Source organism: Dendrobates tinctorius, unplaced genomic scaffold, assembly GCF_039654945.1.
Source record: "Dendrobates tinctorius isolate UK_male_01 unplaced genomic scaffold, ASM3965494v1 ptg000116l, whole genome shotgun sequence".
In the NCBI taxonomy this organism is placed as follows: Eukaryota; Metazoa; Chordata; class Amphibia; order Anura; family Dendrobatidae; genus Dendrobates; species Dendrobates tinctorius.
Window position 1 is genome coordinate 10581190 of NW_027361784.1, and position 21549 is coordinate 10602738.

Below are 21549 nucleotides of genomic sequence, written 5' to 3' on the forward strand. Positions count from 1 at the left end.
GCTAGAGAAGGTGTGTGCTGCAGATATCTGTTTCTGTACGTAATCACTGGTACGGACAGATGAGTCCTCTTCTTCCAGTGGTGGTAGGCAAATCGGGTCGAGGGTTTGATTCAATGCTTGCTCAAGTATTTTCACTTCAGCTAACGTGATTTTTTCCTCCATTTCGGGTTGAAGAATATTTGCCCGAGCCTCTGCTTCTGTTTGAAGGATCTTTGTTTGGGCCTCTGCTTCTGTTTGAAGGATCTTTGCTTGGGCCTCTGCTCTTGCTTTCTTGGCTTCTGCCTCTGCCTCTGCTTTCATTTTATTTTCTGTGTAGGAGCGTCTTAGTTTGGATCGCTCTGCGTTTAAACGGGCCTCTAGGATTCTGTCGCTGAGGGCTGAAGTTCTTGAGCAGGATGATTTGTATGACCGAGCAGAGTGTCTGGATGAGCCTGACCAGTGAGATCCAGCTTCTAGCAGATAAGCGATACGGAGCTCCGCTTTATCTTTGGCGTCTTGCACAGCGGCGTCCCTTTCTCTTTCTGTGGAATCCACTTTGCTTAATTCTGATGAGGCTTCATCAATATTAAAGTCTTTTAGGAAGGCGGCGTACCTTGCGGACAGTCTCTTGTATCTTCCGTGGGCCGTGTCTAGCCGTTTTATAGTGTCCTTTAGACTCGCTGCATCATTTTTGTGGCGTTGGATCCTTGACATTAGGGAGGTGACTTGTTCCCATAGGTCGTCCAGGTTGTCATTGAAGTCATCCTTTGTACTGTGATAGTTTTCGACAGCCTTTATGGTTGGTTTGACAGAGCGTTTTGGTCGTGAGTCTTTGTCCGTTTCTGAAGCTGTCTCTGTTTCCCCCTCTTCATAATGGACAGTATCGGGTAGTATTTTCTCTGTTTCAGCAGTGGGAGACTGTGCAGGGTCTTTTTCGGCCATTTTGATTAAAGGTGCACTGTCTCTTTAAGAAACTGAACTTTTGAATTGGGGGCTGGAAATCGCAGTGCAGCTTAGTTAAGACGTCCTGACGAGATCCCCAATGTCTTTTTAGAGAATTGTGGGGTTTTGCAGTCCAACAATCTGCAGCAATGTTGTATAATATACAGAGTGTCTATGCACAATGCGGTCTGGGGTGAGGCTGCAGAGTTTCTTCACAGAGCAGGGCTGCAGTATGTGAGCGGGCAGACGGGTTAGGATATAGGGGTGATTTTTTGCCGGGCTTCAAGGCAGTTTTTTGACTGTTCTGTCCCCACATGAGGCGAATGGAGGTGTAGTTGATTGGGGTTGGGAGGGATTCCAACCTTCCGTTTCCTCGATGCAGAGCAGACAGGACCATTGTTGCTGTTTTGCTGTTCATGCGTCCGGTAAGAACCTGGTCTGGCCTGGTCAGCGTGTCTCTCCCAGGAGAAAATGAAACTAGTAATTGCCACCGGCAGGAAGAGAAGGACTGACCTGACCTGGAAGTGGAAGGCATGTACTAGAAGTAATTAGCTGCAGTTTGCTATACAGAAAAAGGACAGCAGGTGGCAGCAGACCAAATGCAAAACTGAACGCAAAGAATGGTAACATAACACAATCTATATAAGCATATAGTCATAACTTTAGCTGGAACAGCACACTGTGGCCGTAGGGGGGAAGCCCTGCGAACTGTCTCCTACCTACTGGCACCCCCGGTTCCTCTATGATTAAACTGCCAGGTGCTGCGTAGCTCTAAGGCCACATTTACACGTTCAGTATTTGGTCAGTATTTGACATCAGTATTTGTAAGCCAAAACCAGGAGTGGGTGATAAATCCAGAAGTGGTGACGTGTCTCTATTATACTTTTGCTGAACGTGTGAATGTGATCTTACAGACAGACATTAACTAGATAGATAAAAAGCTAATAGATAGATAGATAAAAGAAAAACTGTAGGGGCAGCAATTGCAAAAGATTGAGGGTGCTGAGCCTCCCAGGTAAAGACCAATCCTCCAATTACATAGAAAAAATGGAGACAGTGCAACACTTGAAAAGCAAGAACCTTTTCCTATGTAGATAGATAGAGCTCTGAGTAGAGCGAACAATCCTGTGTATGGACAAGATGGGCAAAGATTAGATGTCAAAGGGTCCGTCAGCTTGCCACAAGGGCCTTGGTGTCCTTGACTATAAGGCTGTAAATGACACCATTTTTTCTGACCAAACAATGTCGAAAAAAACAGAACAAAAACAGAAAATTAAAAAAACAGTTTTGATGTGACGTGACTCATTTGTGACTCATTTTCATATGTTTTTTTTTCCTTTACTACAGGCGAGGATTGCTTATGGCGTCCACACAAATTATTACACCTCGTATTCATATCAAACGTCTCAGACTTTTTACCTCCAGAAGGACAAGCCGTAAGTCATATAGGATTATATTGCGATCAGGAGGTAACAGTTTCAATAATTAAAAAAAAAGATAAAAAGCTGACAGTAATGCAACAGGAGCAGTGCAACACAGGGATATCTGTGGCAGGTGGTTGGCTTTAAGTTCCTAAGAAAATGAGTTATGAATTTTTAGGTGATTTTAGCTAATTATCATTTGAAGTTGACCTGACTTTCCTGATCATCAAGCATTATTCATAACACTGTTTCATACATTCCCCTGTTATTGTTTTTGGAAATGTATGAATGAATGACACATCATTTTGACAAAGGGAATAGTACCGCCCAGTTGTCAAATTCATTTAGATTGGATAAGATGCTCCGGAATTGATATTTATGGAGAATATATTTATGACATGAGGAATTGTAACTGACATCAAAACGGACTCTACAGTGTAAACTATGGTCCTAATTACAGGCAAAGTATATTGGACCTGTAGGAGAATGACTTTTGGGGTTTTTCCAGGTGTTACTTTGAAGCATATATCCAAAATTATGGGGGACAGGCATTACTTGACGTTGGCGTGTACAATCAGAAGAGTCAATATACAGATCAGCAGACGCCGGATGCAGTAAATGAAGTACAGCTCATACGTTCGCAGAGTGCTACCATTCTAGAAACACAGGTATATAGAATTCAATGTATACACAAGTTTTCTCCTCTTGTGTTTGGTACCATATGTAAGATACTGTTTTGCTGAACTTCTGTTGGTTGCACTAAAATGGCATTATTTTTCTTTCCCCAAGGTTATAACGGTGCAAAACTGGAACACAACCCAACAAGCAATAAATGAGGTTCAGACAATAAATATTAGCAAATATTGTATATCTCCGTGTCCCCCCATGTACTACAAACTGATCCATGGAAATGAGGAAACAGGTAGCGTTATATAAAAGAATGGCTAGTTGATGGAGGACAACACTTTTTTGTAATATCTATCTATCTATTATCTATCTATCATCTAGAAAAAAGAAGAGTTTTAGCACAGCACAGTAAAAATAGGGTGCAAAGTTCCACAGGCATATACCAAACCTTGTAATTAGAGTAAAAAAAAGTTGAAACAGCATTCCATGTAGCAGTTCATAAGGTGCTCTTTATTGGCCCATGTGGCGACGTTTCGGTCCTGGATGCAGGAGAAAAGGTCTCCATCCAGGACCGAAATGTAGCCACATGGGCCAATAAAGAGCACCTTATGAACTGCTACATGGAATGCTGTTTCAACTTTTTTTTTTACTCTATTTATCTATTGTAAGGCAGCGGTAGCACCGTACACAGTGAAGAGGTAGCGATCCACAAAATTCAAACACAAAAGTCTCTTTAATGTGTTTCTTCACAGCATTAACAGTCCAATCCACACAAGTGCAAATAACTTGTTAAACTGTAAAGCGCTGCGGAATATGTTGGCGCTATATAAATGAAGATTATTATTATTGTTATTATTGTAACTTCAGTGTATATAACTTCAGTGTATAAAACTAGTATCCATTTTACCATTTGCAGATTATAGATTATAAGGCATCCTTCATTTTACAGACACTAAACACACCGGTCTTCCTCTGACTATTTCCCGTGGGTGCCCTGCACCGCTGTATCCCAGTCTCTGTTCACACAGCATTTCATGTTGCAGACAGTACACACGCCAGTCTTCCTCTGACTAGTTCCCGTGGGTGTCTTGCATCAGTGCATCACAGTCTCTTTACTCACACAGTCGTACACAGTCCAGGATAACCTCCGGATAGCAGCCGGGCACTATATCCACCTGTTTTGCGATTGTTACACACGCCAGTCTTCTTTCGGGCACAGCACATCCACCTCCAGTTCACCTCCGGGCACAGACAGACAGGGCTGCGACACGGGAACACGATGGGGACCCAGACACAGGCAGCCAGGCACGGGTGAGACACGGGAACCAGGTAGGTTGGAGACACTGGCAGGAAGACACGGCTGGAACACAGGTACACAGATGGAGAGACTGGCAGGTAGACATGGTGGAGGTACGGGAACACGGACAGGTCGTGGAGACACTGCTGGGTAGGCACTAGGAGAAAGCACATGGAGGATTAAGGTCAGAGACAAGGCGGCGGGACTAGCAACGGAGAAGGTAAGGTGCACGTGGGGCCAGAATCACTTGTATAACACAAATGACGATCAGGCACAGCCCGGAGGAAGGGGCGGCCTGATAAGCAGAGTGCGCAGAGGACTTCCAGGTCAGGAACCTCCAGACCATAGAGCAGGCTGGAGAGAGAGGCCAGGTTGTTAGGCATGGTTGCCTAGAAACGGGACGCGCGTGTGCCACTTAACTTAGTGCGCGCGCACCCCTGATGAAAGACAGGAGCAGGAGCCAGAGCGAGCACGCGCCGGGACGCCGAGGCCCGGTATGAACAGTGGGGCTCGGGGGAAGGCGGCATGACGGGCGGAGGCCGAGGCAGGAGCAGGAGACGGTTGCAGCGGCGGCTTGACAGGGGGTGGCTGTAGCGTAGGCGTGACAGTACCCCCCCTTACACGCCCGCCTCCGATGGCTGGAGAGAAATTTAGCCAGAATTCGAGGAGCCTGGATGTTCTCCCGGGGCTCTCAAGATCTCTCCTCAGTGCCAAAACCCTTCCAATCAACCAAAAAAAAGGTTTTGCCTCTTAGTTTTTTCATGGCGAGGATGTCCCTAACCTCAAAAACATCATCAGTGGAGACTGGCTGAGGCAAAAGAGTGGTAGAAGCATGAAACTGTTTGAGGATGACTGGATTCAAAAGAGAAATGTGAAAAGAATTGGGGATATGGAGCGAGGCGGGTAGCCTCAACTTGTAAGAGACATCATTGATGCGAGCCAAGATCTCCAAGGGTCTGTTGTACAGGGGGCCCAGCTTATGCGAAGGGATCTTTAGGCGGATGAATTTAGAAGACAGCCAGACCCTATCTCCCGGGTGATATAAAGGGGGGTCTAGGCACCTCTTGTCTGCGTGTCTCTTCATTCTGTCCCAAGCTTGTTCTAGAGCGGTCTTGGTCTCCTGCCAGATCTTGGAGAACTCCCCGGACAGCAGATCCGCCGCCGGCACACCTGAGACAGGGGGCACCAGCAGGGGTACACCAGGATGTTGCCCTTAGACGAAGATTCGCTGGCATGATTGTTGTATGCGAATTCAGCCCACGGGAGTAAGTCGGTCCAGTCGTTCTGGTGGGCATTAGAGAAATGTCGGAGATAGGTTACCAGAGTCTGGTTAGTGCATTTTACTTGACCGTTGGTTTGCGGGTGGTAGGCCGAGGAGAAGTCAAGTGTGACGTTCATGCTGTTGCAGAGAACCCTCCAGAACCGTGAGGTGAATTGGACTCCCCTGTCCAAAACAATATGTTGTGAAAGGCCATGAGCATGAAAAACATGATGGATGAAAATCTTCGCCATCTCGGGTACTGAGGGTAAACTCGGAAGCGAGATGAAATGAGCCATTTTGGAAAACCAGTCCACCACCACAAGGATGACTGTGCAGCCCGAAGACTGAGGCAGATCAGTAATAAAGTCCATCGCAATGTGTTGCCAAGGAGCCGAGGGAACTGGGAGCATGTGCAACAGACCGGAGGGAAGCTGTCGAGGGACCTTGTTCTTGGCACAAGACGGACAGGAAGCTATGAAGTTACGGACATCTTGGGGAAGGGTCGGCCACCAGTAGTAGTGGGACACGAGGATGAGAGTTTTTCTGAGACTTACATGGCCAGCCAGTTTGGAGGCATGACCCCAGAACAGGCCTCGCCTTCTGTTGTTCACGGGAACAAAGGTTTTACCCGGAGGCAGGGAAGTCAAACTGATGGGTGCTAGTGTGATGACCTTGGAGGGATCCAAGATGTGCGTGGACTCCTCTTCTGTATCTACCGACAAAAAGGACCTGGACAGTGCGTCAGCTTTGAGGTTTTTATTGCCGGGGCGTAAGTGGAGCTCAAAATCGAAACAAGCAAAGAGTAAGGCCCATCTAGCTTGCCGAGGGTTCAGTCTCTGTGCCGATTGGATATAGGCCAAGTTTTTATGATCCGTAAAGATTTTAAAAGGATGTACGGACCCCTCCAGTAAGTACCTCCATTCTTGCAATGCCAGCTTGATGGCTAACAGCTCTCTGTCACCAATGGAGTAGTTCTGTTCCAAGGAGGAAAAGGATTTGGAGAAAAAAAAGCAGGTGACAAGCCGGCCAGAGGTCGACCTCTGGGAAAGTACCGCTCCGGCCCCGGTGGCTGAGGCATCTACCTCCAGGATGAAAGGTTTGTTGGCCTCAGGACGGTGGAGAACGGGTGCTGTGGCGAAGGCTTCCTTCAGAGACAAGAAGGCATTCTCGGCCTCTGACAACCAGACGTGAGGATTGGCCCCTTGCGGATTAGAGAGGAGATGGAACCGGTCAGCGAAGAAAAGTGAGGGATGAACTGTCGATAGTAAATCGCGAAGCCGAGAAATCTCTGAATCGCCTTAACACCATGAGGACGCGGCCAATTGAGCACGGCGGACACTTTTTCCAGATCCATGCGCAAGCAGGAGTCGGAGATGATGTACCCCAGGAACGGGAGAGACGTTTGCTCAAAGGCGCACTTTTCAAGCTTGGCATAGAGGCGATTCTCCCTCAGGCGTAGCAGTACTAGACGAACGTTCCTTCGATGGGTAGGCAGATCTGGGGAGAAAACTAAGATATCGTCCACGTACACCACCACACAAGAATACAACAGGTCTCGGAAAATATCATTCACAAATTCCTGGAACACTGCACAAGTCAAAGGGCATCCCCAGATACTCGTAGTGACTGTCCCGCGTGTTGAAAGCGATCTTCCATTCATCACCGGAACGGATACGGATGAGATTGTAGGCTCCACGGAGATCTAGTTTGGTAAAGATTCGTGCTCCCCGCAGCCGGTCGAACAACTCAGGAATGAGAGGGAGCAGGTACTTGTTCTTCTCCGTAATAGCGTTGAGACCCCGGTAGTCGATGCAGGGGCGAAGAGACCCGTCCTTCTTCTTAACAAAAAAGAACCCCGCTCCTGCGGGGGATGAAGACTTCCGAATGAAACCCTTGGCCAGATTTTCCTGGACGTACTCGGTCATGGCTTGGGATTCGAGAGGATTTAACGGGTAAATATGGCCTCTGGGCGGAGTGGAGCCTGGAAGCAGGTCGATCGGGCAATCATATGGACGATGCGGGGGCAGAGTTTCTGCTTCTTTCTTATTGAAGACGTCAGCGAAGGACCAGTAAGGCGGAGGTAGATCTGCAGGTAACGTGGCGGACGGAGGAGATTTTAACACCCAAACGGGAAGCAGGCACTTGGTTTGGCAAGATTGACCCCAGCGTATGATGTCACCAGATCACCAATCAAGGATGGGTTCGTGGACTCTCAACCATGGGAGGCCTAATAGTAACGTATAAGACAACGAGGGAAGCACGTAGAAGGCTATGTTCTCCCAATGCAAGGCTCCGATCTGTAGCTCCACCTCCTCGGTGACCAGGGTGACAGTCTCCCGCAAAGGCTTGCCGTCAACCGAAGCTAACTGCCGAGGAGTCTCCAAGGACCTGACAGGAATCCGGAGTCTTTTGACTGCCTCAAGCTGGATGAAGTTCCCTGCGGCCCCAGAATCAATATAGGCCACCTCGGAGAAGCGACAAGAGCCCAAATTCAATAAGACAGAGAGGGTCAAGGGTAGAGAGGTATCAGTGACACCTAGGGAGGCCTCTCTTACCTGGCCTAGTTGGAGGCGTTTCCCGGCCTCTCTGGACAGGAATGGAGCAGGTGGGCGGCGCAGCCACAGTAGAAGCAGAGACCCTGAGTGACTCTCTCTCTGCGACGCTGTTCTGCCAGCTTGAGGCGGTCTACCTGCATGGGTTCAGGTGCTGAGGCCGTGGAGGCGGAAGGGAGTCACGAACGGAGAGGGCTGCGTGTGGCCAAGGATAGACGGAGAGGTCTCCTCTCCTTGGCAGCTTCATGGGAGCGTTCCTGGAAACGCATGTCAATGCGAGTTGCCAGGGAAATTAGGTCCTCCAAAGATGTTGGCGTGTCCCGACCTGCCAGGTCGTCCTTTATTCGGGGAGACAAACCGCGCCAAAAAGCTCCCACCAAGGCCTCATTAGTCCATCCCAGCTCGGAGTACAGGGTACGGAAGCGAATGGCGTACTGGCCAATTGAGAGGGTGCCCAGGTGGAGATTAAAAAGGGACTCGGTGGCAGAGGCCACATGTCCGGGCTCGTCAAAGACTTTGCGAAAAGTCTCAAGAAATGTGGCAAGCTGGGAGACCAGAGGGTCGTCTCGCTCCCAGAGAGGGTTCACCCAAGCCAGAGCCTTGCCCTCCAGGTGGGACACCACGAAGGCCACCTTGGCCCGATCAGTGGGGTATTGTAGTGGCAGTAATTCAAAGTGCAACTGGCACTGATTGAGGAACCCCCGACATAATTTGGGATCTCCGCTGTACCGCGGAGGTCTGGCCAGGCGGGGCGGTGGGTGTGGCGCAGGAGACGGGACAGGGATTGAGGAGGCGGCCTGCAGGGATAGAAGGCGGTTATCCACGGAAGCCATATAATTTAGGATGTGGGCATGAGTGTCGCGTTGTTGGGCAAGTTCCTGCTGGAGACTAGCCAGCTGGGACGCATTTCCTGGATCAGTGGGTTGTAAAGCTGAAATGCAGGACTCCATGGACTTTAGAAAAGCCATGATCCGTGTTTGGTTTTCCCATAGGAACAGCAGTTCCTTTTGGGCGGGAGCGGAGGTACCAGCGGAGTCCATGGCCTGACTGTACTGTGGCGATTAGTGAACTTCCAAGGATGGACCCGCTGGGCCATGACAACGAACCTCCCCCGGACGAGCAGACCAGGTGGACCACCCCCTATACAGGGAGCGTTAGGGGCAGGCCCGAGGGAGACTATCGCCACGGCAGCTGGTACCTGGGAAAGAACAACAGACCTCAGCGAGGAACTAGGCTGATTGGCAACAGACAGACAGGGCTGCAACACAGGAACACGGAGGGGATGGAGACACTGGCAGCCAGGCACGGGTGAGACACGGGAACCAGGTGGATTGTAGACACTGGCAGGAAGACACGGCTGGAACACAGGTACACAGACGGAGAGACTGGCAGGTAGACATGGTGGAGGTACAGGAACACGGACAGGTCGTGGAGACACTGCTGGGTAGGCACTAGGAGAAAGCACATGGAGGATTAAGGTCAGAGACAAGGCGGCGGGGCTAGCAACGGAGAAGATTAGGTGCACAAGAGGACGTGGGGCCAGAATCACTTGTATAACACAAATGACGGTCAGGCACAGCCCGGAGGAAGTGGCGGCCTGATAAGCAGAGTGCGCAGAGGACTTACGGGTCAGGACCCTCCAGACCATAGAGCAGGCTGGAGAGAGAGGCCAGGTTGTTAGGCATGGTTGCCTAGAAACGGGACGCGTGTGTGTCACTGAACTTAGTGCGCGCGCGCCCCCAATGAAATACAGGAGCAGGAGCCAGAGCGGGCACGCGCCGGGATGCCGAGGCCCGGTATGTACAGCGGCGCTCAGGGGAAGGCGGTGCGACGGGCGGAGGCCGCGGCAGGGAGGCAGGAGCAGGAGGCGGCTGCAGCGGCGGCGTAACGGGGCGGCTGTAGTGGCGGCGTGACATCTATCGATATATCACATATCTATATCACTTCTGCAAATGGACTGTTCATAATTGCTGTGTTATATCAGAATGCGACTTCAAACCTGAAAATTAAGTGTTTTCCTTTTCTCTACGCATAGATCCATTATCCCCCGATGCGACTGCTCTCCAAATTCAGGCTGCATTAAACAAGTTATGGTCTATACAGCCGGATACGGTCAGTGTTCAAGAGCAATCATCCGATGAAGAAAATGTCTACACTGTGACATTCAATTCACAAAGAGGTGACTAAAACAGTAAAAAAAAATCCAATATATAAATAAAAATCTTCCACTCCACTTTATCTTGAGCCAATAACCTGAAAGATCTGTGCTACCAGAAACTATACTATACTATGTCATATGTATCTAAACTAATGCGCAAGGAGCAATTTTTACAAATCATTCAGTTTTGTAGGATACATAGAAAATTGTAACCAATGAATAACTGTCTCCTACTCTAACGCAGGGTTTTAAAGGTTTTTGTCCTTTTTACACCATTATGGCCAATGATTGGCAGCAGCAGTCACATGTCCACACTCCAGGGGAAGAAGGAACGAGTTGGTCACCTATGTTTGGCTGCATTGGGCACAAGGCTGGAAGAGGAAGCTTGGAGTCTGGCTTAGAACCCAGACAATGCTAGGCGAAGAGCAATATGCATTAACAATATAGATTATTTTTGGTTCCACACCAGGCTGGGAAATAAACAGATTGTGAAGTGTAGCGCATTCCAGAGAACTAGTGTAGAATGAGAGAAGCCTTGGAGACAAGAGTGAGAGGTATGTCTAAGTACATAACTCATCTTAGATGTTAGACTTATTAGCAGAAAAGAGAGCACGGGTGAGGAGGTAGCTATAGGTGAGTGAAGTGATGTACAGCAGTTGAGGACAGTAAAAAGCATGGGCAGGGTGATAAATTGAGATGAGAGATTGGAAATATGACTGTGGAGAGGATGGGTGGGGTGGTAGACAGAGATGAAGATGAAGATGTAGGCGGGGCAGCACAGTGGAGAGGACAGGCAGGGTGTTGGATAGAGATGAGGAGATGTAGGGCAGTGCAGCTGGATCGCCCCCAGGGCAGGTGTGGGAATCACTCGGTACCGGGCCGATGTCTCAAAGGGATGTGTCGCGGTGGCGGCGACCTGGTCCGTGGCCCTGGTAGTCCATGAAAAATAGGTGGAATGAAGCTGAATAAAGTTTATAAGTAGATAGTTTGTGACGCCACGTGTGGTACTCGGCAATGAAGGTGTTAAGCCGACGCTGCGATGCAGATCCTCCGGGACAGATGGTATAAGGCAGCAAAGATGGAATAGCTCTCCACAAGTAGAGCTGTAGTCCCAAAGCTGCAGTAGTAGGTGTTGAGGTAGATGGTGTAGTGTTAGGCACAGAGATGTAGCAGTGCTGAATAGGTTGGCGCAGGAAGAAGGCAATGACACAGCAGAGTGCAGTTCCAATGCTTTTTAATCACGTTTCTGGCACAGACAGGTGCCTGCTTCAGTGCCGCAGCCTCCAAGTCAGGGGCTCAGCCAACTCCCAGGCAGATGGAGTACACCCTTCCAGCACTCCCTTCCGTGTGCCTTTCCTGAACGTCTCCTTTCTAGCGCTATCTGAAGTACTTGTAGTTCTGAATTACACTCAAGTTCCTCCTTCTTGATGTTACTTATAACTCCACTCGTATGACAGGCAGCTGTAGCCTACTTTGGGGACTCCATACAATCATGTCCCGGCTCACACACGTTGCTGCTGTGTCTTCGAGTCTTAGGTGGGAATAAAGTGGTCACAACGTCTATTCATCCGGTTTCTGCTGTAGGATCATTAGTATCACACACAGCCTCGGATACTGGAGCCTGGACTTGGCGCATTGAACTTAGGAAAGGGCTTGCACTAGCCCCAATCCCCAGTCTTTCTCCTCCTTACGTTCCGTTCTTATCTATCCTCCTTCTGAACTGTTCTTTCTTTCTTTCTCTTTCCTTGCTAACAGCTCCAGCTCACACGAGGCTGCTGCAAACACGTCCTTTCCCTCCTTCCCCTGAAGGGCAACTCCCTGAACTTCCTGTCAGCTTTCCCCTCTAGTGTAATCTATGCTCCACCCACCACCCAGCACCCTTCATGAACCAAAGCAGCTGCCATAAAGGGTGCTCTGCTGTTTTACGGTGTCTGTACTGGATGTAGGTGCTGGAGTCTGGTCAGGTGTTACCATCTTACCTGAGGAGTGGGATACTACACCTCAGGAGGAGGTGCAGCACCTCTGTGGCGACTGAACCCTCAGGGGCGCCGCACAGCACTGGAGAGGAAGGGTAGGGTGGTAGACAGAGATGATGGAGGAGATGTAGGAAAGTGCAGCACTGTGGAGAGGAAGGGTAGGGTGGTACACAGATGATGGAGGAGATGTAGGGGAGTGCAGCACTGTTGAGAAGGTGGATATGATGGTTGATAGAGTTGAGGAAGGAAATGCAGGGTCTTGCATGGAGAAGATGGGTAAGGAGGTAGACATAGATCAGGATGGATATGTAGAGTGGTACAGCATTGTAGAGAGGACAAGTAGGGTGGTAGACAGGTAGGGTGAAGTGGAAGATATAGGCTGGTACATCACTAAGAAGCTCACTGGTATGGTGGTAGACAGAGAAGGGGAAGGAGATGCAGGGCAGTTCAGTACTGTGGAGAGCTTTGTCGGTGAGTGTAATAAAGGTCCATTGGACTTATTCAGTCTTCCAAAATGTCCGGCATAACGAGCCACAGGCCACACATTTATCATGGGTTGACAGACCACTCTAAATCTGTCGCTTGCACGGTACAGCAGTGATCCGTCACATAAGCATTGTAAATGCCCTGCGGTGGCCTGAGAAATAAATTATTTCTGTGCTATTCTGATTAGGCTTTAATACTGGGGCAGAATTAGGGCTGATCCTGCTGAGCAGTGTGAGGACTGGAGGATTGGTGCAGGAGTTTTATAAACTTTAGTTAATTTGTGCTGTCATCCTTAATGCAGCGTAGATTACTGGTGTATAATAATCTGATTTGTGATCATTTTAGGTGATTTCCCACTTCTTTCTTATGTAATTCTGGGTGAAAGCAACATTACAGTGGATATCGAAGAGAAAACGAAAGGTGTTCCCGACATGAAGACCTTCACTTTAGTGTGGGATAATGTTTACTCCACGCCGCTGCCAGCTAATGCATCTTCTCTAGAGGTCAGTCATGAAACAGATGAATCGGCATTGATCGGACACACTCCGTGGGCTACACCATTGTGATATTCACTTGTATGTCTGTGTGTGACACAATGCTCAGAATACATGGAAATATTGTGGTTATAGTTTAGACTGGACACTCATGAGCATGCACAGACTCCCGCATACCGAATCACAAAATTAAAGCATACGTGTCCTTTAACATAAAACATACCTAAAACCAAGTTTTTGCTTCTCTCATCTCCAAAAGCAAATAAAACTACTTTTGGTGCACATACCCATCCAGGAACAACCCTCATGCTCTGTAACTGGCCTTTTACTTTTTTTCAATGGGTTGATCCTCTTCCTCAGCATTCTGCCAGCATTATAGGTGCAGGAATTTTCCTACCCTCATTTCCCAGTATGCATTGCTCCCGTAAATGGCCAATGATTATCAGAGGGGTACTTTGAAGCTTCTAGGCACCAAGTTAGAATTGATATGCCCTATATTACAGTAAAAAGAAAGCATATCTTTGACATTTAAAAAAAAAAGATAATAAAGAATTACTAAATAAATCAGAAAAAATAAAATCACACAATATTAAACATATATAAGACTTAGATTTTGGGTGAATGGCAACATTATGAGGCTATGATATACAAAATCACACACGTTTTGCTTTCTAATCAACTAATAAAATGTATTTCTTCTAGGTGCAAAATGCTGTATTGGAAATTGTAAGTGCCCAGTGTCCGGATGCCATAGCTAAACAGAAGGAAAGTTCATCGGTCAAGTATTTCAGGAACTATGAAACAGATTTCAGCCCGGTATGAAAAGATGAAATTTAACGTATTTTTTGTTTTTATTCACAAATAAAATACATGCAAGTGTAACATAGAAGGATTTCATATCCTGCTTCTTGGGGCTGCAATGTTTGGGGGCATTCTTAACTACTTTCTGATCTCCCATAAACTTTAAGCGCCTAAGTGGTCCGCATGTTACCCTGATGTTCTAAAACGAGATCCTGTGCGAGCAGAGAGTCAAAAGTCAGACACAGCCAGACTCCCCATAGATATGGCAGTGATGGTTTATTACTACCTCTGCCCTTTTGATCACTGTATTCTGTACACAACACTGACAGAGCGCTGTGGGAATCTAGACATGTTTTCTGGCATAGATATAACATATTTAAGGGGCTCCTTCAAATTGTGTTTTGCCCCTTTCATGGGTTGTTCCCTTTGAATCCTCGAAAAAGGAGTACATAGGTTTCAATGACACCAACAGAGGTCAAATGGATTCTGTTTGTAATTTTTCCCACATTAGCTGTCTTCTCTGACAACCACAAGAATGTAGTTTATAGCCGACAAAAGGCACAAAGCACAATGTGACTGGGCTTTTTTTATTATTATTACTAGCTTGTTGCCCGATTCTAATGCATCGGGTAATCTAGAATATGGCCAATTCGCATTCCAAGCGATTTGAAGCATCGCTTGGAATGTGATTGACAGGTTGGTCACACTTGTCAAGCATAGTGTTTGACAATTGTGATCAACTTTTTACTATTGAGGCCGCCTATGCAGCCACAATAGTAAAAGATAGGATGTAAAAAATAATTAAAAAAAAAAAAAAATCTTGTTATTCTCACTGTCCGCCGTACTTATTCTGTCTGTCTTTCTGTCTGTCTGTAACCGAAATCCCGCGTCGCGACTCGCTAATCCTCATTTAGAAGGACGCACGCCACTGCTAACGTCGGGAGATCAGTGGTGCTAGCTCGCGACGGTTGCTGTGGGTCATCTCCGGACATACGGGCGTCAGCGGCGACACAGCCGGGAGATGACCGGCGCTAGCCGGTACCCAGGTTCCGGAGGAGAGGAGACTCCTCCAGACCCTCAGTACCATAAACGTGTAAAAAATAGAATTGATATAAAAAATAGTGATACACTCACCTTCCGACAGCTGCCGGACTCTTTCTCTCCTCTGCACGCTCCCGGCATCTTCCGTTCCCTGTAATGCTTAGCGCGAAGGACCAGAGATGATGTCACTCTCGCGAGTAACATGGCTTAAAATGCATGCGCCTAAAAACAGCAAACGCATGCAAAACACATGATGCGTTTTTTGCATGCGTTTCTATTGCGCACGAAGCGCAGCGCTAAAAAACGCTAATGTGAAAGTAGCCTAAGCGCTGCGCCCGACTATCCCTGCCGCTGATTGGTCGCGAGAGTGACATCATCTCCGGTCTAAGGCGCAAGGCATTACTGGGACCATGAGGACGGGTGCGTGGAAAGGAGATCGGATGCCGTTGGAAGGTGAGTATATCCTTTTATTATTTTAATTCTATTTTTTACAGATTAAGCGCTGTGCCCGATTGAGCGCTGCGCCCGTCTGCGCCTGCCTGGCGGCCGCGACCAATCAGCAGCAGGCGCAGCTTACCGTTATAAACAGCTGCACCTGTCGCTGATTTCGAGGCGGCATTTCGGTGACAGGCAGACAGACAGACAGACATGGTAAGACGATTATATATATAGATTAATTATTATTATTATTAATAATAATTTAAGTATTTTTGTTTGTTCTAATTTAAGAAGAAAGAAAAACAAAAAAGAAAAATGAAGCAGCTATTGTTCTCTCAGAATTTCTTATCCTATTATTTAGAATGAACAGACCTATGTGTCTCCATGGTAACAGACTACAAACCAGCTCTGTGTAGTCTGACCCTGCAGTCACACTCCTTTACATCTATTCTGTCTGTTACCAAAAATACGGTTAAAGAGAGGAAAAAATGACTGCAAGAAATGGAGGCAGTTAGGTCTGCGACTCAGATAACTACACCAACCATGAGACACATATTTGTAAAGTTTTCATTTTAGATGCATTGTGACAATACAAAAAGGACATTATAACCTTTAATACCTTAGGAAATGATCGCGACTAATTATAAAGTCTGCTCTGCTACACCATTCCATACAGTTGTGTACAGTGCTACCTTTTTACTTCTTATTTTACCTGTGTTGTACTTTTTTCTGGGCACTTATTGCAGCCTGCTCGATTTCTACATTTTTCCTAATAACTATTCAATCTCTGTACAGAGTTACTACAGGGGCACTTCAACAATTGAGACCGAACCATTTTGTGGACGCTATTCCTTGAAGAACCCACAGAACCTGTATGATCACACAGAACTGAAGCCGATGACTCAGTCGGCGTACGGGTCTATCGTACTAGGTTCCTACAGTAAGGTAAGGGCGGATGTTCCTGCTTTATTTACCATTTATTTTGGTTGGTGAAGCATTAATATATATTATTAAAGGGATGTATCCTTTCCATACATTTAAGACATAGCAACAACATGAATTTATATTATTATTATTATTTCTAGCGCACCGTCGATTCCATAGTGCTGTGTATAGGAAAACAGGTTACATACAAATTATGAATATAGATTATTATGAGCAAAATAGCAACAACAGATGGGTACTGAAAGGAGAGGGTCCTGCCCTTGTGGGCTTACAGTCTACAGGATAATGGGGAACTAGACAGTAAGTTGGGGGGTTGCGACGTCTCCAGTAGATGTGGTTCCCTCCAATGGGACCCACCATTATCTCGAGTACAGTGTCCCAATCGCACCCTTCTTTCAGTCGATAAGTGGTCGGATTTCCCAATTAAATAAGCGATAAGTCTGACCATGTCTCTGCAGACAGTGGCGCACATCGGCGCCTTGATCTCGAGATGCAGGTCAATATGTTGGGGGTCGACATCTACTATAGATTTATGGCTTATTCTGTGAACATGACGTAAATGACCTGTAGATTCTCTATATTTGTTGCAGGCCGCTCTTTTTTTTCATATGTGATTGTGTTTCTATTTTCTTTTCAGCTATGCTTTGCCTATAAAGGATATCTTATAAACATAATTAACCTAAATTTTCAATATGAAGACAGCAGCAGTCTAGGAACCATCAAAACCGTAACCGATAATTTCATCTATGACTTTGTTCGGGGGAACAGGTACGATTCTCACTTTCTTTTGATTTATTTTTTAAGTTAAGGTTAAATAAATAGACGAAAAACATTGTGTCAAAAACACTGACCCCCAAGGTGCTACATCAAAATTGGATTACCAAAATGTGGTTAAAAAATGAACACTAAAGTACAGGACATCCAGGGGACTCTTGGAGGAAGGGAACACCTACCAAACACCTAGAAGAGTTGTCCAATATTCCGGACCTTGCTGATTTCATGTGAAAATCACCCTGAGATAAGGGACTCTTCATTTACTGCTGAAGTGAAGGGGCAGAAATGTTTGGCTGAGTGACGTGCCCCTTGGACTGTGAGGGACTCTCCTCGTTTTCTGTAGACTCAAAGATGTCTATAGAACTGTTATAAACTAACCCAGCTTCTGCAAAGAAAGACAATTATGACAACCCAGAAGCCTCTTGCCTAATCTCTGTACTTTTAATTAGAGTTCTGAAAATTGCTTAGCATGCTTCATCACCAAGTTTTGGGACCACGTATAAACAAATGCGTGGTCCTCTGGTCTTTTCCAGTAGCAGTGGCCCCTTTTCTGCAGATAGGCGAAGGTCCCAAAGGATATTCTATAAATGTTACACTGTCTAAAGTGATCATGATGCTGGCACTGTTGGTTATGGGGACACTGCAATAACTATAATGTTGGCATGTATAAAATCAGTGGCCTATTAAGGGTTGTCAGGGCCCTGGGCAAGTGTGTGGGTCCCCCAGCATGTACTAAGTGGCATGTACTATGTCCCTCAGCACGTACTAGATGTCATCTGAGTGCAGTCCGATTTCCACAGAATGTTTTTTTCCATTGTCTCCTCATCCGAGAGAATCATGAGAGGTCATCTGATAGGTCACATGGCGAACACACAGGTTACTGGTGCACGTCTGTCAACATAATGAAATAAAGGCTGCAGCACCTATTTTTTTCCCTCTTGTACAAGTCTGTACATAATAATAGAGAATACAATGTAATAAGGGATTATGTTATACATTGCAAGAGGGGGCGCTGTGTAATAAGGGACAGCGCCATACATAACCAAATAGGATACTGTGTATTAAGGGATGGCACTACACGAGCAATAGAGGATACTATGTAATAAGGATGGTGTAATACATAGCGAAAGAGGACACTATGCAATAAGGGACAGTGCTATATACAATATAACAAGAGAGGATGCTATGTAATAATGCACAGCACTAAAGACAAGAGAGCAAACTATTAAATATGACTCATTATAGCAAGAGATGACTATGTATTAAAGGACTGCGCTATACATCACAAAAGGAAATGCTATGTAGTATGAGAAAACGCTATACATAACCAAAATGGTTCCTGTGTATTAAGGGATGGCGCTACACAAGAAAGCGAGGATACTATTTAAAACGGGATCGCGCTACAGTATATAACAAGAGAGGACGCTGTGTAATAAGGGACAGCGCTGCAGTATATAACAAGAGAAGACGCTAGGTAATAAGGGACAGCATTACAGTATATAACAAAAGAAGATGCTATTTAATAAGGGACAGTGCTACAGTATATAACAAGGGAAAATGCTATGTAATAAGGGACAGCGCTACTACATTGTATAACAAGCGAAGACGCTATGTACTGAGGGACAGCACTACTGTATGTAACAAGAGAAGACACTGTGTAATAAGGGACAGCACTACAGTATATAACAAGGGAAAACACTGTGTAATACGGGACAGCACTATGCAATAAGGGACAGCGCTACAGTATATAACAAGAGAAGACATTATGTAATAACGGACAGTGCTACAGTACATAACAAGGGAAGACACTATGTAATAAGGGACAGCACTACAGTAACAAAAGAAGACGCCGTGTAATAAGGGACAGCGCTACAGTATATAACCAGGGAAGATGCTATGTAATAAGGGACAGCGCTACTACAGTATATAACAAGAGAAGACGCTATGTAATAAGGGACAGCGCTGCAGTATGTAACAAGAGAAGATGTTATGTAATAAGGAATAGCACTACAGTATACAACAAGGGAAAACATTATGTAATAAGGGAGAGCACTACAGTATATAACAAGAGAAGACCATATAAAATGAAAGGACTCTATGTAGTAATGCATAATGCTAAACACAACAAGAAAGGATACATTACGCTATACATAATAAGAGAGTTTCTGTTACAACCAAGAGTATTACTCCCATCATCTCTCTACAAGTAAAGCTGCATTTACATTGAAAGATAATTGTAAGAGAGCAATCTTAAGAAAATTTGTTTTACGATAATCTTCCGGTGTAAAAAGGCTGCCGATTACCCAACGAACGAGCGAAACACTCCTTCGTCAGGTAACAAGTTCTGTTCAGCACAAAAGATCATCATTCTCAGTAGTTCATCATCCTGGATAAACAACTGAGAGACCTATTACACAGCGCTCAGTTTGCATCGCTTACCACGATCTGTCTATGGAAACTCGATCGGCAATCGATAATGTTTACCAATCAGTGGTCATTTAGGACCGCCGTTTGGTCCATGTAAATGGACCTTCATGCAGAATAAATATTTGCATCCAGCAAATTATCACTGACGTTTTATCTGATCAGAGCCATTTTCTGTTTCTTCTCCCTCCTGTCAAACCATAATGTTGTTGTTTTAAAGCCATGATACGGTCACTGAAAAGCTTTCCATACTGATCAGAAAATAATAAGATTATATATATATATTTCCTGAATAAAAATTCCCCCACACTGTGCTGCTCAAAACATACTGTGTATGCACCTACTACTAACATGTACACCCAATTAACAACATATTTGCTATTTTCCCCTTGCCCAATAAAATATTAATCAATCACTATACTTGTTTCCCCAATTCATTACCAGTCACTCTCCCGTGTTCTCAATCTCCGACCATTGTGCACCTTCCGCTTCCCCTATTTATTATAATTATAAGCCCCTACCCACCCCTAATAAATTATAATTTCATGTCCTCTCTCCCACTCACAATTCATTATAATTTTATATCCTCTCTCTAACTCCCCACCCCAATTAATTATATTTTCATGTCCTCACTCCCACCCCGAATTCATTATAATTATAATGTGTCTTCCTCCAGGTCCAAGTGAGGAATGAATCAAAACCGCATATATAGTATGAAGCCAGGGAAAAACACCACTGAATTTCTGGGTGTTACCTTTTCTAGAAACTAGCTGGTGTGTATAGGAGATTCCAAGTGGATTTAGTTCAGCCAAATTAACCCTATAACCAGCAGTAACCCTTTGGGGTGTTGTTCCATCCCCAAGGACTTCACCAACATGGGTATATGGGCACTGGACTATGGGATGGAGGATGTGTGATGGGTATATGGGCACTGGACTATGGGATGGAGGATGTGTGATGGGTATATGGGCACTGGACTATGGGATGAAGGATATGTATGACGGGTATATGGGCACGGGACTATGGGATGGCGGATATCTATGATGGGTATATGGGCACGGGACTATGGGATGGAGGATATGTATGATGGGTATATGGGCATGGGACTATGGGATGGAGGATATGTATGATGGGTATATGGGCATGGGACTATGAGATGAAGGATGTGTGATGGGTGTATGGGCACTGGACTATGGGATGAAGGATATGTATGACCAGTATATGGGCACGGGACTATGGGATGGAGGATGTGTGATGGGTATATGGGCACTGGACTATGGGATGAAGGATATGTATGACGGGTATATGGGCACGGGCCTATGGGATGGCGGATATGTATGATGGGTATATGGGCACGGGACTATGGGATGGAGGATATGTATGATGGGTATATGGGCATGGGACTATGGGATGGAGGATGTGTGATGGGTGTATGGGCACTGGACTATGGGATGAAGGATATGTATGACCAGTATATGGGCACGGGACTATGGGATGGAGGATGTGTGATGGGTGTATGGGCACTGGACTATGGGATGGAGGATATGTATGATGGGTATATGGGCACGGGACTATGGGATGGAGGATATGTATGATGGGTATATGGGCACGGGACTATGGGATGGAGGATATGTATGATGGGTATATGGGCATGGGACTATGAGATGAAGGATGTGTGATGGGTATATGGGCATGGGACTATGGGATGGAGGATATGTATGATGGGTATATTGGCATGGGACTATGAGATGAAGGATGTGTGATGGGTATATGGGCATGGGACTATGGGATGGAGGATATGTATGATGGGTATATGGGCACGGGACTATGGGATGGCGGATATGTATGATGGGTATATGGGCACGGGACTATGGGATGGAGGATATGTATGATGGGTATATGGGCATGGGACTATGAGATGAAGGATGTGTGA

The 21549-nt window shown here is 46.1% G+C and overlaps 1 protein-coding gene across 1 annotated transcript in view; it reads left to right on the forward strand.

The window, feature by feature from the left end:
- The window catches only part of PKHD1L1 (PKHD1 like 1), a 216907-nt gene that overhangs the window by 31292 nt on the left and 164066 nt on the right, over positions 1-21549 (forward strand). Inside the window, exons 12-19 of the mRNA XM_073590061.1 lie at positions 2269-2357; positions 2851-3010; positions 3132-3264; positions 10115-10258; positions 13045-13202; positions 13896-14009; positions 16269-16418; positions 17056-17186. Of these exons, the coding sequence (XP_073446162.1) occupies positions 2269-2357; positions 2851-3010; positions 3132-3264; positions 10115-10258; positions 13045-13202; positions 13896-14009; positions 16269-16418; positions 17056-17186 (1079 nt within the window). The remainder of the gene's footprint in view (positions 1-2268; positions 2358-2850; positions 3011-3131; positions 3265-10114; positions 10259-13044; positions 13203-13895; positions 14010-16268; positions 16419-17055; positions 17187-21549) is intronic.